This window comes from Centropristis striata, chromosome 12 (assembly GCF_030273125.1).
Source record: "Centropristis striata isolate RG_2023a ecotype Rhode Island chromosome 12, C.striata_1.0, whole genome shotgun sequence".
Lineage (NCBI taxonomy): Eukaryota > Metazoa > Chordata > Actinopteri > Perciformes > Serranidae > Centropristis > Centropristis striata.
The window spans coordinates 33,694,837-33,714,607 of NC_081528.1; the positions used below are offsets into that span (position 1 = coordinate 33,694,837).

The 19,771-nt window shown below is 39.3% G+C and overlaps 1 protein-coding gene across 5 annotated transcripts in view; it reads left to right on the top strand.

Annotated features, from left to right (window-relative positions):
- fgf13a (fibroblast growth factor 13a) overlaps positions 1–19,771 on the top strand; it is a 127,742-nt gene that overhangs the window by 73,324 nt on the left and 34,647 nt on the right. Inside the window, exon 1 of one of the 5 annotated variants that reach the window (XM_059345518.1) lies at positions 15,980–16,256. The exons of 3 other annotated variants lie outside the window; for them this stretch is intronic. In XM_059345518.1, the coding sequence (XP_059201501.1) occupies positions 16,226–16,256 (31 nt within the window). In that variant the 5' untranslated portion in view covers positions 15,980–16,225. Of the gene's footprint in view, positions 1–15,979; positions 16,257–17,044; positions 18,463–19,771 lie in introns of those variants that run through there. One more of the 5 variants, XM_059345515.1, reaches the window with a different exon arrangement.

Here is a 19,771-nt window from a genome sequence, read left to right on the forward strand (position 1 = left end):
CGGCTAACTGATGCTAGCGGCTAACTGATGCTAGGGGCTAACTGGTGCTAGTGGCGCTGCTTGTTACAGCTACAAGAGTAGCCATTAGCGTATCAATGCTAACTCAAAATTGTGGTCACAACATTAGCTGACATTCATAGTGGCGTTACAATCGTGCCAAAGAAATTCAGAGTTGAGCAAACTCAAAAACAAAACTTAAAATATTTAGTTTAATTGTCCAACTTAACATTTTATTGAAGTTTGTTGCCTTGAAATTTTGAGTTCACCCAACTTTTCTTTTTTTGCAGTATAGCCAACCAAGCATTGTCCAACCTAGATAACCCCATAAACCCCCCTGCCAAATGTTCTCCCAAAATTTCCTCCTGGCCTCAATACCTCCTGAAAACATAGAATATTTATTATCTTTCTATGAGGAGAATTGTCTGGTTGCATCTGTTTGTCTGATATGCATTTTTGAGCTTTGTGTGTGCATGTGCGTGGGTCTGTGGGCGTGTGTTCTCAGGGACCTATGGCCTTATGGCAGCCATTAGTGTTAGCTCACTAATCCACTGGCTGGAGAGATAATTAGACATTGCACATCTCATCAGGCCCAGCCAGCATATATTTACCCCTCTCTCTTTCTCTCTCTTTGTTCCTCACAGTCATATTTTCTCTCTCCCTCTCTAATGTTTTTGTCAAAAGGTTAAAAAATGATGTGGCAAAAGGTTTTTGATAAATCAGAGTGCTACCAAAAAAGACAATTATATGTTACATATGTGCTGTATTAAAATAAGTTAAATAAGCATTTATTTTCATTTGCGTATCCAGTGATGGGCCATAAGGGCAGTAGGCTAAGCAAGGGCTGTTTTCCAGCTCTTTTCCAGGAAACCCTAAGGTGTTCTCAGACCAAATTAGATATCTAATCCCAATCTCTCCAGTCTGGGTCTGGGTCTACCCCAGAGCCTTTCATCAGTTAGACATTCACTTGAAAATCTTTAACAGGAGGGGCCCAGAAGGTATCCTGATTAGATACTTGAACCACCTCAACTTGCCCCTTTTGACGTGAAGGAGAAGGGGTTATACTCCAAGACTGAGCCCAGCCAATCTATGGGGAAAACTAATTTTGAATGCTTATATCTGCGATCTGTTGTCTGTTGTTCTGTCACTACCCAAAGCTCATGACCATAGGTGAGGGTTGGAACGTAGATGGACTGGTAATTTGAGAGCTTTGCCTTCTGGCTCAGCTCCATCTTCACCACAATGGTTCAGTAGAAAGCCAACATCACTGCTGATGCTGCACCAAAGCCGTATGTCAATGTCATGCTCAATTTTACACACCTGTAAGCCACGTGGCAGGCAAAGGCAAGAACCTAGGGGTATTTAGCCCTGGCAACTGACTTTAGGGAGGTGGAAGGTTACCTGTCCGGTCAAGGCACAGGCAGAGGAAGGAAAGTGTTTGAGAATATCAGAATTGCTTCTCTGCTCTTTGCAGATGATGTGGTTCTGTTGGCTTCATCAGGCTGGGATGGGCTGCAGCCAAATGTGAAGCTGTTGGGATGAGAGTCAGTACCTCAGAGTACCTCCTAATGGGTTGGGAGTGAGTAACTGCCCCATGTGTAGGAGTTAAACGTATCTGAGGCCCTTGTTCCTCCTCAATGTAATAGTGAATACTCAGAATGGTTGTTGGTTCTGCTCTGTTGTTGTGTATCAGTAGCATGTCACAGGCTTCAGATGCATGTTCAGTATGATGTAATGGGTAGCAATCAGACAGGCAGGGAGAGAGTCCTTCAGCAGAACAGATTATCACACGTAAACCTTCATCACAACAGGCCAGTGTCACGCAGCCTACAATCTCTAATCCGTGCCTTCCGACTGCCAAAGAATTTGTTAATATGCCCTAATCTCCCTGTGTTATCTTCTCAATTGCAAACACACACATTGACCCTGGATGATCGTGTGTGTCAAAGGTCATGCCTCGACATTCAGGAATGGTTATTTTCCCACAGCCTGTGGTACAAATCTGATCCAAACTTGTTCTGACTTGTTGAATATGAGTGCATGTTTGAGGCAGCTACTTTTGTAAACTGACAGAGCTTCAGACATAAAATACCACAGCAGCTGTGCTGCTCGGGGAACTTATCCTTAGTAATATGATATGGGCTCCAGTCATTCGAACTGATCCTTCAATCGGTAGCAGAAGGCTCAGTGCAATCATTCAATCATGTTTAAGCATGACCTCTGACTCACTGCATACCACATGGGTCAATTTGACTGCAGGGCCTGATAGGAGGAGGAGCCTGGAGGAAATGAAGGATATTGTGTAATTATTCCCCTATAGGTCATTCAAAGAACACACTAAGCCTCTGTCAGATTCTCAGTATTCTGTAGTGGTAAATTATTCCAATCTCTCATTACATCTCTCTAGAACTACTGTAAATTGTGTCAACAATTGTAAGGTAATAATGTGTCGACTTTCCACCAGATTCAGTCCATAATAATAATAATTGGGGGGAAAATCCACTAAACATGCAACTTCTACTTTCTTAGAGTGCATAAACTAACAATCATGTGTATTAGTGGGTAATAGGATCTATGTGGTCTTGACTTTGATCCTGTAGATGGGCATAAACTGGATTGCAGATCTTGTGAACTTCTTCCACACATACTGTGATGTTGCTTGATAAAGTTTCTGGCAAAATACATTCAGACAAAAACTCTGACTGCTTCCAATGTACTGAGCATACAGACTTACAGAGGATAGGTGGATACTGCAGGACAGAAAAGGAAAAAACAACAACATATTTTTCTCCTCTGTAAAGGAGAAATGCATCTCAAAAAACATCCATATTGAGAGCGACACAGGACATACATCCATACACTTTTGAGGATTCCCACTGACATAATGCATTCCCTAGCCCCTCACCCTCACAACTCAATACCTGACTCCACCTTCAGCCAAACCTGAACCTTAAAATCAAGTAACTTTCAAACAGTTGAAGTAGTGAGAACTGTCCAAAATGTCCTAACAATGCAGACATGTCCTCACTACGATGGTTTTAAACTAAAACTGGTCCCCACAAAAACAGCAATACATGCACAGAGATACATACAATACACGACATGCTGTACACACAAGCATTCCTCTGTTCTGCCTGTAAACAGGTGGGAATCACAAGTTAGGCAATAAATTGTTTCACAGATAGAGGTAGAACTGCCAAAAAAATCTCCCAGATCCTTTCCTCTCCAGGGCTGCACCACACACACACACACATGGATACATTACACACACAGCATGCACTGCAGCAAGGACTCAGCTGTGCTGCCTTTGGAGTTTTTGGATCCTTCTTTATCCTTTCTGATGGGTTCATAAAGACAGCAGGATTGGAGACTGCATGAATATTGCACACGGTTCATTCTTATTTAACTGTTCACAGTCCAAATCAAAGAGAAGAAGACACATAACATGCAGCACCGCTTTTCAGAATAGTCCGATTTCTGAATTTAGGAATCAGCCGGCCCCAGTGGGAGGTGGATAATATTAAAACAATCTATTTTTATCAGCCATTTTTGCAAAACAAATAAAGCACATTTGTATTAAAAAAAACATTTACAAGCTTACACGTTGTTGTTTTTTCTTTTGCATCTGTATTTTCTATGTATATACACTTTAGTTTGATTTCTAACGGCATACTGTAGGTCACAAATGCAATACTGACTCTACGCTATGTCACAGATTCTCACCTGCATTTGAATGCGCCACATAATAATCTGTTTTAAGTCTCCACATAATTGGCTCCACTGCAGTATTTCTTCGCAAAAAAGGGCTAACATTTCAACTGAATGTGACTGATGCCACAGTAGTCCTTGATAAAAAATAAATAAGTGTTCATGAAATCATGTTTACCGACTCAGACAGGTGTTTTTTCTTTATCAATACCTTTTCATGGTGTATGGCTTTCGTTTAATAGAAAAAACATCCCTATTTTCTTGACTTGTTGAAATTTGCTTTTAGCTTCCCAGGCGCATACACACTGAAAAATGTCCTCTGCCTTGGCTTAGGGGGAAAAAAACAACATAAAAAGGGTATGAATTTAAGGGTATACACTGACAAAAAAGTAGTCATCTTAGCTTGACCTTAGAATGAACATATTCTTCCTCTTTCTTTGGATATGTGTTAATATGTGTAATATATTTAAATACTAGAGTAAGGGGCTGAATTTAACTACAAGGACAGACTTAGGACAGACAGGTTATTAGTTTTATTTTATTACTATTATTTTTAAAACCATTAACACACTGTTACCAGACAGAGCGCTGTGGTTCCAGTAACCAGTGGAGTTACAAGCACTTGGCTAGAGGCTGGTGTTAATTTTTTGGCATGATGTAATGTCCGCAAAGGGATTAGATAACATTGTGTTATTACGGCAGGCTTCATTATGATTTACAAGTCCCATGCTATTATGTAATAGTGTTGAATTTCACATTTTATGCCTACTACAGACCACAGAGAGCCATTGCTGCTTCACTGCTGGGTTTTGGCCTACTTTCTCATTGCTCTGTAGGATTCTCTATCAGCACTGCATGGCTCCTCCCATCTTCCAAACACTGGTCAACTACCATCCATTGTCATTATGTGACCATTGATTTCTCTGTGTGCTGACTTCACAAACAAGTGCAGGGATTGGAAGTGAAAACTGGGATACTCTGTGTTGGGTAGGGAACATGACCTATTTACCCACCCACTCCCATGAGTTGAGTCATGTCTCCTGTCGTGTCATTTCCAGCTTAGTTGATCTGTTCCACCTAATGCGTTGGGCTTTTAAGTACACTGAAATAATCCATGCCAATCTGAGCCATGCAATCACCGGGATGTTTACACACATTCTGATATTTTTGTGAATATACATAATCATTTTAAACATTCTCCTCCATGCAGCTTCTCCGTCTCTCATACTTGCAGTCAGTTGAAAGAAAGCCCCAACACCTTGAGGAAATGCCTCAGTGGCAGGGGAAATAAAGAGTGTGTGGCTGGACTAAATGAGCTTCATTAATGCTCACACCCAGTTCGCTGCACTGCACATTTGACCTCGTTGCATAATGTTCGGTTTTTCTTGAGGCCAGACAAGGGATGAAATAGGGTTATTCTGAGGACATGGACCTGGTTAATGGACACGATAAGGGTCTATGAGAAATATTTAGAAGAAAGAGATGATAAACACCTAGTCAGGAGTTGACGTCTCTTCTCGGCAAGTGAGAACAAGTGAGGTGAAGTGTATTCGTCTCCGTTAAGACCTTGTGTATTTGCAGTTTCTAAATCAAGACACCACGTTAGCTGCAGTTTCAAGAATAGCAGAGTTTGTGCTTTCATCATCCTCGCTAAGAAGTATCTATCACCGAAGACAACAATGTGTCCTAAGTTAGCAACTCTTAAGAAAGAAGCACGCGTGACCTTGTGCTCTCGTGCCAGTCTCAGAGCGCCTTTGTGTCTCCATCAGTAAGTAGACAGTTTAAGCCAGCTGGTGTCTGAGATGATTCCTTTAATCTCACTCCATTCCCTTCCTTGATGTGTCATACTGGAAGGGATATGTAGGACACCATCACTTCACTTACTGTATTCTGGGACTAAGACGGCTCTTGCTAGACGGGGTATAATTAGCATGGAGTTATTAATACAAACTTTCAGAAAGTCTGCACTTCTTTATTTTGGCTGCAGCACACTTCGTTGATTTCTCTTTGATACCAGATGTCCCTCTTCACTGTGACGAGAGCCCGTTTCCTGGGTGTGTTCTGTCTAATGGAGGAGGGAATAAAAGTGATTTTGTTGTTTATGGTCTCTCAACTCCTAAATGCCGTCCCTCTGTAGATGCCCACCGTGGTTGCCAAAGGGCTTCCATTGACTCACCAACTATGATTCACACATGTTACTGTTCAGTCATCCATTTTGGCAAGGGAGCATCTCCCGCACTTGATTTCCTCCTCCGGCTACCTCCTGTTGTGATGCTGGCAACGATAGATACTGGATGTTGTTCTGATAACAGGCATTTAGAGACTCCTATTAGATTTGGCGGGCTGTCTGCCTGTGTGTGCATGTGTGCGTCTATTATGCATAGACGTCTGTGTGTGTGTGTGTGTGTGTGTGTGTGTGTGTGCTTGTTGAATTATCTACATACACAAGTGCATGTGTGCATACAGCATAGTGGATGATCTTATCTTCCACTCGCTCTGCCTCAGCTAGCTGATGGAAAGGTAATGTGGCATTAGAGCCTGTGTGCTGTCACTAACCTAGAAACAGGCATCGTTCTGCCCCGAGCGGATTGTGTGCAGTATATAATGTACAGAATGACAGTACTGAAGGCCTGGAAGTCCTTTTGAACATTGTCCTCTATGGCAAGCCCTTTTAACATTTAATCAGTAGCAGTAATAACAACTGTAGACATTAACAATTGCTTTTTGACCAGTTAAAATAACAAGCTGAATATATATATAATTTAATTCTAATTGAAATCAATTCTTATTAAAGATATCTCACATTCATTTCTCACACACAAAATGGCAATGCTTGATATCAGCAATTGATTTCTTACTAGTGAAAATGATTTATTTATATATAGGTTATTATTTATTATTTATATTGATATGTCCGCTTTGACCATTGACTTCTATTCAAACTCAGTTATGCATATTTATGATTTTAGTTTAATTTTTGATTATATTTTTATTTATGTTATCATCCAAAGCAACATATCCATAATTATTAGAGCCCCACCGATATGGGATTTTGGCCGATACTGATTTAAGAGGGGGAAATTCACAGATAATCGATATGGCTGCCGATATAGTAATTTTTTGAGCTGGAATAAAAATAGACCTTTTTTATGTGGATTGTGCATCAATTTTTCCCCCACTCATACATATTACGCAGTCAGCAAATTTGATAAAGGAAAACTGAGAAAATAAAGAATAAATAGGAATAAAATAAATAGCAAAATAAACATAAATACTGTTCAGTTTCAGTCAATTTCTGAGTTGACTGAATATATTGTACATATATATATACATATATATATACATACATATATACATATATATACACATACATATATACATATATATACATATATATATACATATAGATACATATATATATATATATACATATATATACATATATACATATATATATATATTGGGTCATATCTCTGCATTTGCATAGAACAGCAGAATTGACATATTTTATATCGGAAGTCACAGAAAATCAGGCAAGTATTGTTATTTTTCAATAGTAAATGGTAATAAAATTGTTGCACCCTCAAAGCATTAAAATAATGTATTATTGGTGTAGAATTTATTATAAAGTATTTCTACATCCTCAAACAGCACTTCTCTCCTTCTCTCCCTTTTGTGCAGCGAAAACGCGTTCCATATAATCTGAACTGAGTCTTGTTTATTGAATCAACCTTTCAACTTTAGTTGTGTAAGACCTGCTGCTGTTTAAAGCATTTGCACTGTCTCCATACACAGCAATCAGTCACAGGGGCTTTTAGCCACCTTCCGCCGGCTTACAACAACATTGTCCATGATTCACCCACAATCCCCCAGAGGACCTGAGAACTGCAGGGTCGTGCAATTGGTAGAAGCACACTGGATCCACAACATACACACACAAAGATATTACCTTTCAATTTCCATTAGTGGCCCAAACAAAACCGAAGCCTGCTGACATCATTTCATTGATGTTTCATAAGTGATCCTGAGCGTTAAATAAACCTGCCTCTTTTTTTTTATATTCCTGCTCCGGGCACCTGAGGAACAAAGAGTACATGCCAGACTATGTCAATATCAGACAGAATCAGCTTCAGGGTCTTTGAGGTCTCTGGCCTGCAGCTTTTTAGTACAGTAGTTTAGTCACAGTCTTTGTTTGAAGTCTGCAGAGAAACAAGGGTCAGCTGGTTAGAGGACGAGAGGAATTGTGAGCCTCTGTGGCCTGGAGTTTTACAATCTTGTGTCGGGGGGTAATGAGAGCACATCGCTGGTGCAGCATTAGTCATTCCGCGCAGGCTGCTGTCTGAACTCTGGCCATTTCACACACCGTTTGGTGCCTCTGATTGAGATTTCTCCACGTCATTACAGCCTCTCACACACACACAAACTAATACAGACACACACACACACACACACACACACACACACACACATACAGACACAAAGAGAACAGAAGCCATAGCATGTGTGCTTCCCAGCTAAATTATGCACAAGAAGTTAAATTAAGAAGCGACAGATTGCAGAGCCAAGCTTATGTAAATATATTTACGAGTGCATTTGCTGTGTTGTTTTCACTGATTTCTGTTAAAAGAAATGCAAAGAGCTAAACACCTACTGTGCATGTGAACTGTTTTTTTCTAACTGACAGTACAGGTTAAAGATACATATTAGCATTTTTATTTGAAGTATAAAACCCCTGTAATTTGAATGCCACATCATTGCTTATGAATATATAGAATTAAGTGTTGTTGTAGTTTTTTTTTTAACCACGAATAAAACAGTCAACAGAGGATACTGTTCTGCTGTTTCTGCAACAAATATACTGTCACTATGCCCATGTGTTTCTAATGTCCTTAATTCCATTGACCTTTTATAATCACTATAGCAGCAATTTTTGTAGTTAGTGGTCAAAATGTTGTATTTACATAATTAAATAACTGCAGAAATAATTACGTCATATTGTTGATGAGGATAAATTGAAATATTAGCTTCTAAGATGATCATAACCTTTTCATCTTCGACTTTATGATTCTTGCATTTGGCAGTAAAGGTCCACATTGCAAAAAAACACCTGATAGATGAACATTTTTCAGCAGTGCGCCTCCTCATCTATTTGTATCGTTATCAATCAGACAGACACAAAGTGTCTGGCAGATGCTCAGCTCCTGAAATTGTCTCAGTTCTATGTTTCAGTGCCATATTTAGCTTGTATTGATGTATAAAATAGAATTCTGTTTCCTGCACTTTGGGAATAAAAATACCTACAATTATTCCCTCTGAGTGAGGGAAAATAATGGCAGTGCTGATCAGTAGACGAATACTTTGAAGCATTGTTATACAAAAGGTGAGAGGTTGGATGAAAAAATGCCCGGCATTGTTTTTATCTGCTCCTAATTAGTTTTAGTGTTTTAAAGTGAGACGGGATAGAACTGGTGGTGGTTTAATGAGGAGAAGACTGGCACGCAGCTCAGATGTCATCGTATTAATGCAGTTTTGATGCTTAAAAATATATGTGTTTTATGTTACTTCCACTACAACTACAAACACTATTTATCCTGTTAAGGTTTTTCTCTCTTGCTTTGGCTCATGTTTTAAAGCGGTCTTTATTTTCTGCAAACTGCTTGTGCAATTGTCACAACTGTTGGGACATCACTACTCTATTGCTTGTTTGCAAAAGGTAGTAACTCACCCAAACATTTTTGTGTCAGTAACTTGGCCAATTCCACCGAAATGAGGAGTTGTTTTGTCATGCTGTGAGCTGTACTAGTCAACATTTGTAGATGTTTTTTCACCGTGGCAGTGAATCCTGGAAGTGTTACAAATATCTGTTATTTTTCTTGACTGCTTAGTGAACTATTCAAGAATGGCACTTGGCTTTTTAGATTCTGATTTTAAAAGTAAGTTGAGAGGGAAAATCAATGTGGTACAATACTGTAGAAAAAGAAAAAGCACATGCACATTTTTACAATATATTTCATGCTTATATCAGTGTGTTACATGTACTGTGAAAAGAAAATTCTCCTATGATCTATGAAAAAATGCCCTGAAATGAAATAATACAAAACAACAAATTGTACTTAGTGTGTAAAACTACAAGTTTTCTTTCTGGAAACATCCTGTTGCTCTTGCTCATTGTGATTCATAGTTAATTACTGTCGCCTAGTAGGTATTTATGGGAAAAGCATGTATGTCTGAGATATTTAGGATTTTTTTGCATGTGACGGCTCAAACAAGGTTGTGAAGAGTGTGAGAGTTTCACTGAGAATCTTCCGATTGATCAAGTCACATGCAAGTTGTTATTGTGCAAATTGTGTTGTGTGCCAAAACACGTGCCATGTGACAGAATGGATGAGACATTCAAATCGGTTGTGAATAAAACATGGCGGACAGTTCTCTCATTTTTAGTGAAAAATCAATATTTTGACTTAGTTTCTGCATAAAAATGGATTTTGATCACATTTCTAGCGAGAAATATATATTTTATTTTCTAAATCTTCACTCAGTGAATGTACATAATCACTTTGTATGTTGGAATAGCCACGGGATATGACTGTCATTAACTTGCATTGTAGCGAAATCCGTGTCAGTTTCACGGAAATTTGAGCGATTCCGTGGCTATTCCACGGATTTTGAGTTAAGCGAAATCTGTGGCTATTTCACGGATTTCTGTGAGACCATGTTGTATTATTCACAACCGATTTGAATGTCTCATCCATTCAGGCACATGGCACGTGTTTTGGCAAACTAATTGTTCATTATTCTGAACTTGTACTGAATAAGAAAATACGGTAATAAATGACTTGTGGCTCTTTGGCCACGGGATTGAACACTAAATTATCAAGCACAGTTGATGACCCATAATATCTGTATCTAAGAGTTCTAGCATGGGCACTTTCTCTACTCTGTTTGTCCCCAAGGTGGAGATCATCCCCGCTGAGAGAAATAATAGGACTAATGTCCTCTGGTTGAAGTCTTCTGGCTCTGGCTTTAATGTCCAGAACACGGCGCTGTGGCTGCGAGGGGAGGGGGATAGATCACACAATCATCGCCATGCGTCTGGCAGCCGGCCATTACTGTACCCGGCCCCCTCCTCTATGGGAACCTTGAGTGACTTATGGTTTCTTGCTCTGCAATATCCAACCCCCATTCTCTCTCTCTCTCTCCTTCTTTCACACACCCTCTTACGTATGAACAGTCTCCATGGTAACGCGTGGTATCACTATGGCACTAGCATGCTGCGAGCTGCTGTTGTAGTGGATTTACTGTACCAGCGCACGCACAAAGAGGAGACAGCCAGCAGAACGCTGCCAAAGGGCTGAATGGTTGGAGCGGTGGCCCTGTGAGCTTATCACAGATCATTCCTGTTTCCCCTGGTAATATTTCACTTTATCCCTTCACTCTGGACCAAGAGGTTCAAGTGAAAACCTTGCTTTAACACTTTCCAATGCTATGTTAAAGATATTCATTTCCCTTTGACAGTTAATATCTCGATATAATCGGTGCCACAATCCTAGTATGCAACTTTGCCCTCTATTACACACCACGAGCAAGGTTATCCTCCCCATTTATTCAGTGTTTGCCCTTGAAGGCCACTTTTCTCTCTGAATTTAAAAAATTCATTAAAGCCTGGGTGTTATCATGACAGCCTCGGGTTATTAATAAGAGGAGATAGCTTTAATTGTTTGGTTATATTTAAAAATACAGAGGTCAACACAGTGCTCAACCTTGGCAGCTCGCAGGCCTATCTCACACTTTTACTCTGGAGCTCTGCTCTCTTGTGGACGGAGCTGGCAGAGCAGCAGGGAGCGGGGACCTTCTGGGTCTGTGTAGTCAGGCCGTCCTCACACTGGTGTTTGCACGCTGAGTGGGGCTTTTCGAAGCAATTTGTTTGAACAAAGTAAACGCTACCTCTCTGACCTTTTCCTATGAAAACAGTTTGTGCAGTGCAGTTTCTCACAGTCCTTGCTATTGAATGCATCTTTTAGTAGTAAAGTCTTGTATCAAATCTAACTCGTATCTTGGATTGTTAATAATAAGTGTATTGCTAAGATTTTATTGATACTGATATGGATACTTATCGAAGCTCTTCTTAATACTACTCCCCTAAATTTGGTTAAAAGAAGTAAATACATCTACTGTTTTTATGTTCCATTACCACATGTTAGTTTTATTGTTTATTTTTTGGATTTAAGTCACTGTTTTAATGCCTTGAGCTGACCCTGGGGTATTCCGTTCCTGATTTCTGCATAAATGTAATGAATGCCAAGAAACTTGAGCTTGATGGAGATGTGAAAAGATTCAACAGGTTTTAGTAAAGGGAGCCCAGACTTTTGACGATTTTATCGAAACCTATGAGCACCTTTGTCACCATGAGAGGAAAGTTAAGGATTTAAAAACTATGAGCTTATCGATATTTCAGAAATGTCTGTAATACTGTAATAGTGTATTACAGAACAAAATCATTGAGAATGTGTGTAAGATTGAGCTGTGTAATCCTATGATACAATCAGAGTTTATTGTACACATTAAACATACTAACATAAGTTTTCATTATGATGACAGCTAACAGAAGTGTACACTTTTAGCTCTTCTCAATTATTTTTTCACTCCTTCACTGTGTGAGTATGTGTGTGAGTGCAGCACAGTGAAGGTGCCCTCGGGAGGCCACAGTAGACTGGCATTCTGGGGCACTACAGTAATTAATGGCACATTGCTACACAAGCAACCAGAGAACACACCACAGAGACACAGAGGCACTTTCTGTGTGTGTGTGTGTGTGTGTGTGTGTGTGTGTGAATGTCCTTGTGTCTTTCTTGCTAGTGTTATTTACGTGTCTACAGGTGTAGGTTACAGAGGTCACTTGGTGTTTGCTGAGACAGAAACTTTTTTGTATTGGGCTAAAACCAGATGTTAGTGTGTTTGATTTCTGACAGCATAGAATATAAACCTTGTCAGCTGCTAACTTTGACTCGCAAATGAGAACAATTTAAGTCTGTGGTAGACTTCAAATGAGTCAGATATAGCTATAGTCCTTTATTGTCTGGCAGAAAGACAAAAGAGGAGCTATTTATTCTTCAGAGACCTCTATATACAAATGATACTGAAGAAATTAGAATAAAACAAATGCCTATGACTTATACTACTTTTGTTTTAACACCTTGTCTATTTAAAACATAAAACAACTCCCTCCTGTACTTATCTCACCCGTTCCACTCGTGCCATTGTATGCTATTTTGTATTTTTCCTCCCCCATCTCTGCCTGGCTGCTGCTAAGAAAAGCACCAACAGCGTGACAGACATTATCAGGCCTGTACACATTTGCACTTTCTTTAGTATCATCTTAGGTATTTGATTAGTGTCGCTGTTGTACAATGCAGCCAGACTCTCATCACCTCTTTTTGTCCTCCTAACTGTCAGTGATAAACGCAGCCATCCTCCTGAAGGGCCACACTGTCTGCTTGAGTGATGGCCCAGGTTTATCAGTAGTGGGATGACTGAAGCAAAACCTGGGATCTGCTTCTGGCGGTGTAGAGTCTGTCTGTTTTTGCCTCGGCAGAATTAGTGGTATCGGATAGAAGCAGGCAGGGAAAGCTACAGTGTAAAGCAGGTTCTATAGATGTTCATTATACTTTTTTTCATTAATTGCAGTATATATCACAGGGTAGAACCACAGTATGCAGAGTGCAGTGGTGGAAAGTACATTTACTCAAGTACTGTACTTAAGTACAATTTTGAGGTACTTGTACTTTACTTGAGTGTTTCTATTTTCTGTAAATGTATACTTGTACTCCACTACATTTTGAGGCAAATATTGTACTTTTCATTCCACTACATTTAGCTGACAGCTTTAGTTACTTTTCAGGTCAAGATTCAACATAAAACATATGATCAATTTAAGGTGATTAGACTTTTTTTATTTTATCAAATCTTATAACAGTATATTAAGTACTTAAATGAGCCATATCTTTACAAAATTAAAACCCTGCTTACATAAAACCATCAATACAAATAATGTAATAAGATATTTAGAATATATAAAACAATCTGAATGGGTCCATTCGGCATAACCAGTACTTTTACTTTTGATACTTTAAGTACATTTTGATGCTTATACTTTTGTACTTTTACTTAAGTAAGTTTTGAATGCAGGAATTTTACTTGTAGTGGAGTAATTTCATAGTGTTGTATTAGTACTTTTACTTAAGTACAGGATCTGAATACTTCTTCCACCACTGGCAGAGTGTAAAGATGCATCCTCTATTTTGTTAAACTGATGCAAGAAAGGTCTATACAAGACTTATGGCAGATGGCAGATATTATATAGGTTATACGGCCCACCATTCTTTAAAAAAATAAAGTATGGGTGTAGTGATTTATGTCTCACATTTCTAGCAGAAGCTACTAATAAATCCCATACAAGAATTAACAAGTCCCTGTCATAGTGATACAGAGCCACTGTATGCTGCAGGTGACAGATTCTTCTCTTACTAGTGTCAGTTGTACAACTAGCCAGGTATAGTTATTATCATTTGCCTTTCATTTTATTTAATTTCTCATGAGTTAAATCTCATAATTCACAATAAAACATTTCAACCTTTGGGCAGCCATTCCATAGCTACAGTTAGAATTTGAAGCATGTGAGTTAAATGTTGAAGTAAAACTTAAAATCACAAAATGTTACTACAACTGACAAACATTCCTGTATGACATATATTGACAACTGTAAAAAGGCAAAATAGCTAATGTTCAGACTTATAGTTTTTATGTAAATAAACATAATTATATATGAATATGAATCAGGAATTTAATACATTCTGTTTTCATTTACAATTTACACAACTTTTACAGAATTTAATATATATAATATTTTTTTCCATCATCACATGGACGGCTGGTTCAACCTTTCTTTGACTTTGTGGGGATAAAGGTTAGATCACTTCTATGCTATTATTGAGAACATCAATGTAAGTAAACAGGAAAAGGAATATATATATTATATCCTCTGTATGCCCCGTGTTATTTAAGCCATACAAATCAATATATTGCTATTAACCCATGAACTATTTATATTCATATCTAGTTTCAGTACGTAATCACAAAAATGACTTTCTCCCTCATGGCTGCCTGGCCAGCATCCTGCATTATCAGTCAATCTCTGAATGAATTATTAATTTATTTATTTTTATGCAGTGGTCTCTTTATTGATTTGGTGTTTAATTCTGATGCGCATAGGTATAGTAAATATAAATAAATTAATAAATATTGTAAAAGTCCACCCTTCAATATTATCTGTGTGTGCTGCTAAGTATTATAACTGTGTGTATTTAAAGTTGGTCAACGGAGAGATTGTGGTTATGCATATGGCCATATAAAGATAAATTCTGTAATTATTTTGGTAATTCTTAATGGTAGATAAGGACATTGTCTGATTGCCAACTATTAAGTCTGCATTGAATGAAACATGTTTGCATGATAAAATTATGTTTGGCAAGATCATGTTTAATGTGAATAGACAAATTGTGATTAACTTATAATTTCTGCTCCTCTGTGTAGAGCTACATGTCTAATAAATGACTTGAGTTCGGTTTTTAGGTGGATTTCCCCCTTAGGGTGAACCTGCAGATAGCCTGTCCTCTGGCGCCATCTAGTGGTCACAGCTGTGCACTGTCACAGGGCACCAGAGTCCACTAACCCTCACAAGTGGCTCATTATATCTCGGAGCTCATTGTGCAGTCAGTCATTACATACAGTGCATCAATAAATCCACTTTCACTTCTGTAATCACGACTATAAGGATATACTCTACATGTTATTACATGGCTTACATACACGGACAAAGTAGAGCTGTACAAGCAAAAGAGACACCACTTCCTGCATGTTATAGACAGTTATTAACGCATCACAGCGTGATTTGTAAAAATAAATAAATAAATACATTTTAAAAAAACTTCCTTACAGTTTTACCGAACAGAGTTGTCTTTGTGAAAACACTTTGCTCTAATGCATGTTGTCTCAGCTGATTGTACATCGATATTTTTCAGTCCAAAGTGGACAGGCCCGCATAACCGGTTTAGTCAACGCATTATCGGATCATTTTACATCATTTTTTGTAATATGAGAGCAAAGTCTTCTCTGCCCCAAGAAGGAAGTCCAATCTCAGGCTGCTTTTTCGATCACTTTCCTTCAAACCCGGCCCCGCCGCGCGCAGCACCACAGCGGACACACACACCCAGCCTTAGCCGGATCAACGAGACCTCGAAATGAATGTTTAATGAGCATTTTAGAAGTCATAATGGCATGTCGCTAATGTCCTGTAATGATCTTCCTGTTGATGGCCACGCCTCGATGCTTTCTCTTCCTCTACGCCTCTGACAGTTGTCTGACAGTGGTTTGAACTTTGCTGAATGTAGACTTCTTGCTTTTTCACTTCACCGCCCAACGACTGCCAGTGTACGAGTCAGCGCTTTGGCTCCTGTAGAGAATCATGACTTTCCCATTGAGAAAATCCGTTTCAGGTATGGATGCTGGTTTGTTTTTTAATTTACGCTGCACTTCTTTTGCCTTTTTTGTGTGGTTTTTCCACCTCAAACTATATTTAAGTGATATTAGGACAAAGTTTCCAGAGTTAACTTCAGTAAAATGTTGTCTATATTTATGTAGTGATCTCGGTCGTACTTTTTAGTAGTTTTGTTATTCTAATAGATGTGATTGTGGTGATTTTCTTACTATGTCATATAGTAGTTAACCTCTATGGAGCTGTCCGTGGTGCTGAAGTGGATTTGAGCACTTTCTATATTTACTGTGTCGCTCTGGTGTTTTCACGCTGTTTAATTAGAGCGTTAGTGTTTATTCTAAGATTAATATTTTAGTTGTACTGTTTATTTTCCAGCGTCGTTTACTGTATTTACTTTTATCTCACGTTATATCTTCAGACTCGGCGATTCTTCTTATTTAATCAACGCAAAATACATGATATTTAGGTGTGTTATTGTTGTTTAGTAATAATCAGAGGAAATAAATAAAAGTAATGGTACAGTTTGGGTAGAGGACTGTAGATGGCACCATTGGTTAGTCTGTCAGCTGAGGGGACGCAGGGAGAGATGAGGCCGGCTGTCAGGGGTTGAAGTGACACAGACATCAGAGTCAGGACATAACCTTTGCTCTGGAGCTTATAGATACTAAAAAAGCAGAAAACACACTCTTTACAGTCAGCATTTACATTATGTAAATTCATAATTTACGGGCAATGAAAATGTTTCATAAGGATGGACGTCCTAAAGTGGCATTGGGATTCAGATTCTGTAGTTAAATACAACTTAATGTTAATTATATGAGAATCGCAGATGCTGTATAATGTAGCAGTGTGATGTTTGGATATATTTTCCTCACTGCTTATTCATCTTGCATTAACATCACTGCTGACGTCTGATGATGGCTACCTGCTGCTTTATGCCTCTGCACGCTGAAGGGGGGCAATCACATGAGTTGATAAATAACATTTTTTAATGATTAATTTTCTAACACAAGTTAGAAACATTTTTTTTTAATTCGTCACAGCCTATGAGGGACTGAGCTGTATCAGTAGTTATTTACTTTTTCTGTGATTTTCCGTCAATTTTCTCTAATAGAGTATGAGAAATCAGTGGTATTCCATCCTCTCTCCTATTTGCCAGCTCTCCGCCCCCTTACATTGATATGTATCATGTATGGCGGCCTGTATGGAGATAAGCATGTCCCTAACTGTGCACACTGACTGGGCTTGTGAGTTAGACTCCCTGTCCACTCCCTCCTCCCTACTGCTCAGTCTCCAGGTTGTCGGTGGGATGCTGTGAGCAGCACAGACTTTGCGCTCAGCTCGGATGCTGCGTCCACAACGATGCTCCTGCTGCTGGTACCTTGCGTTGCCTCTCTTCAACGACACACAGAAAAGCAGATTGGATCTGTTTAGTGCTTCGATTAGGTCCTGTGCGATGCCTTTCTATATGGCGGTGTGAGTGTGTGTGTGACAGCAGCAGTGCAAACACTCCGGGTGTCTGCAAACAGGTGTTTCCATCCTCTGGCTGCGCATTGAGCTTCATTCACGACTGTCTGCCTACCCGGTACCATGTGCGCGACCATGTAGTGTAGTGGGATGATGCAGAGCGCTCACACAGACTGGCTTTGTGCGTATTTGTTGTGATGCAGAGAAAATGAGAGAGTTGGAGGAACATGCAGCTTGCTGTGGTGAAAGTATTTGGGACGTGTGGGGTTTATTTTTTGTTAAGTTTCACTTTTTTCTCGGGGATGCAACGGACAATTGCTGTATAACGCGCAAATTGACGAAAAAATGATTCACTCGGACATTATCTAACTGGCTTTACCGCACTACTGGGACTATTTTACTGTCTACTCTTCACTGGTCACTTGGTAAAATCTTTATTCAACGAGTCGTTGTAGTCTTTGTCTGGACGTTTACAATCGGAATCTAGTTTTCTGGGTGATTATTTTCACGCTTCTGGGGAAGTTTCCTCAAGAGCGCAGCCAAACTGGCCATGGCTGCAGCGATCGCCAGCTCCCTCATAAGGCAAAAGAGGCAGGCGAGGGAGCGGGAGAAGTCTAATGCCTGCCGCTGCGTAAGCAGCCCCAGTAAAGCCAAAGGAGCCTGTGAAAAACCCAGTCGACTCAACGTCTTCTCCCGGGTCAAACTCTTTGGCTCCAAGAAGAGGCGAAGGAGACGACCAGGTCTGTTGTGCACTTTGATCAGAATCACTAACGCTTCATCTGTTTTGTGCCATTGCATATCAACAAATCATCTAAACAAATCATCCATATACTGAATACTGCTCTTTTTCTATGCAAATTTCAAAAGATTAATGAGCTGCCAGAGTTAGTGGGAGGATGAGGAGGCTCCCTTGTGAAGTTTGTCCACAGAGAAGTCACCTTTGGCTCCTCAGACTGCTGAGGGATATATTAAACTGATGCTTCATCCTTCATCATCCACTTATTCAGGCCACACTAGACAAAATACACATGAGTGCTTATTAAGAGGATTTTGGGAAATCACTAAAGACTTCACTGGCTCTTACAGCTCACTGTTCACTGTTCAAATTACATTGGATAATCATTATCATCAGAATTTTTTTTTAAAAATCTGTAGTATCAGTTTCCAAAATTGAATAATACTAATCCCTTGCGCTCTGGAAACCAATAACTTAAATATAAAATAGACACAGTTGAGTCACAGATTTAAATAAGCAAGTCTCAACTTTTATTTTGTTCTTTGTTCAAGTTCTGTGTCGCCAATGAATCGAACTGAAAACATGCTCGTCAGATAAGAAGAAATAAGACTGTCAGAGCTGAAATTAGCCATTACAAGTACATACATATCTATATTTATTACTTTACTATTAGGGCATTTGAGCCAAGGTCCAGTGTGGCTCTTAAAGCACTTTTCTTATTGCAGTGACAGAAGTGTGTCTCTGTAGCCTACAGCACTTGTTCCCTCACTAATCCAGAGCAGAAGTGACTACGGTTCCAAATCTGATGTGATCACATCTCACTCAGGCCTCAAGCTCACCTTCTGTCAGCTGTGTCACTTTTTTGATGCGGAAGATTCGTCTCGCTTTTCTTACAAACTTTTTAAAAATTGCATCCATTTCATTTATCTCCAAGCCTTTTCGTAACTCTGCACAGGATGCACCTGGTGGTTCAGGATCATGTTTACACAACAGCACGTCTATCACTTTTGCACCCCTCTCACTTCCAGTTTCCATTTCCATCCTGCGGAGGAAGCAATGAGTGCCAAGGAGAAGGCACTGTCTGTGTGTGATTTACACCAAACAGAAAGATCTGGTGTCTTTGTAAACACAGTGTGAATCATGTATGTAGTTTGGTGCATTTTCTGGTAATGGCGCGTAAACATGGCTATATATTTACAGTACATACCGACATGTGTTGTCGTAGAATTCATTTGAAGATGTATTAAAATATCTGGCATATAGCAGTTTAAATATGCATCAAATATGTTTTGATAAACACACAGAAATCTGAC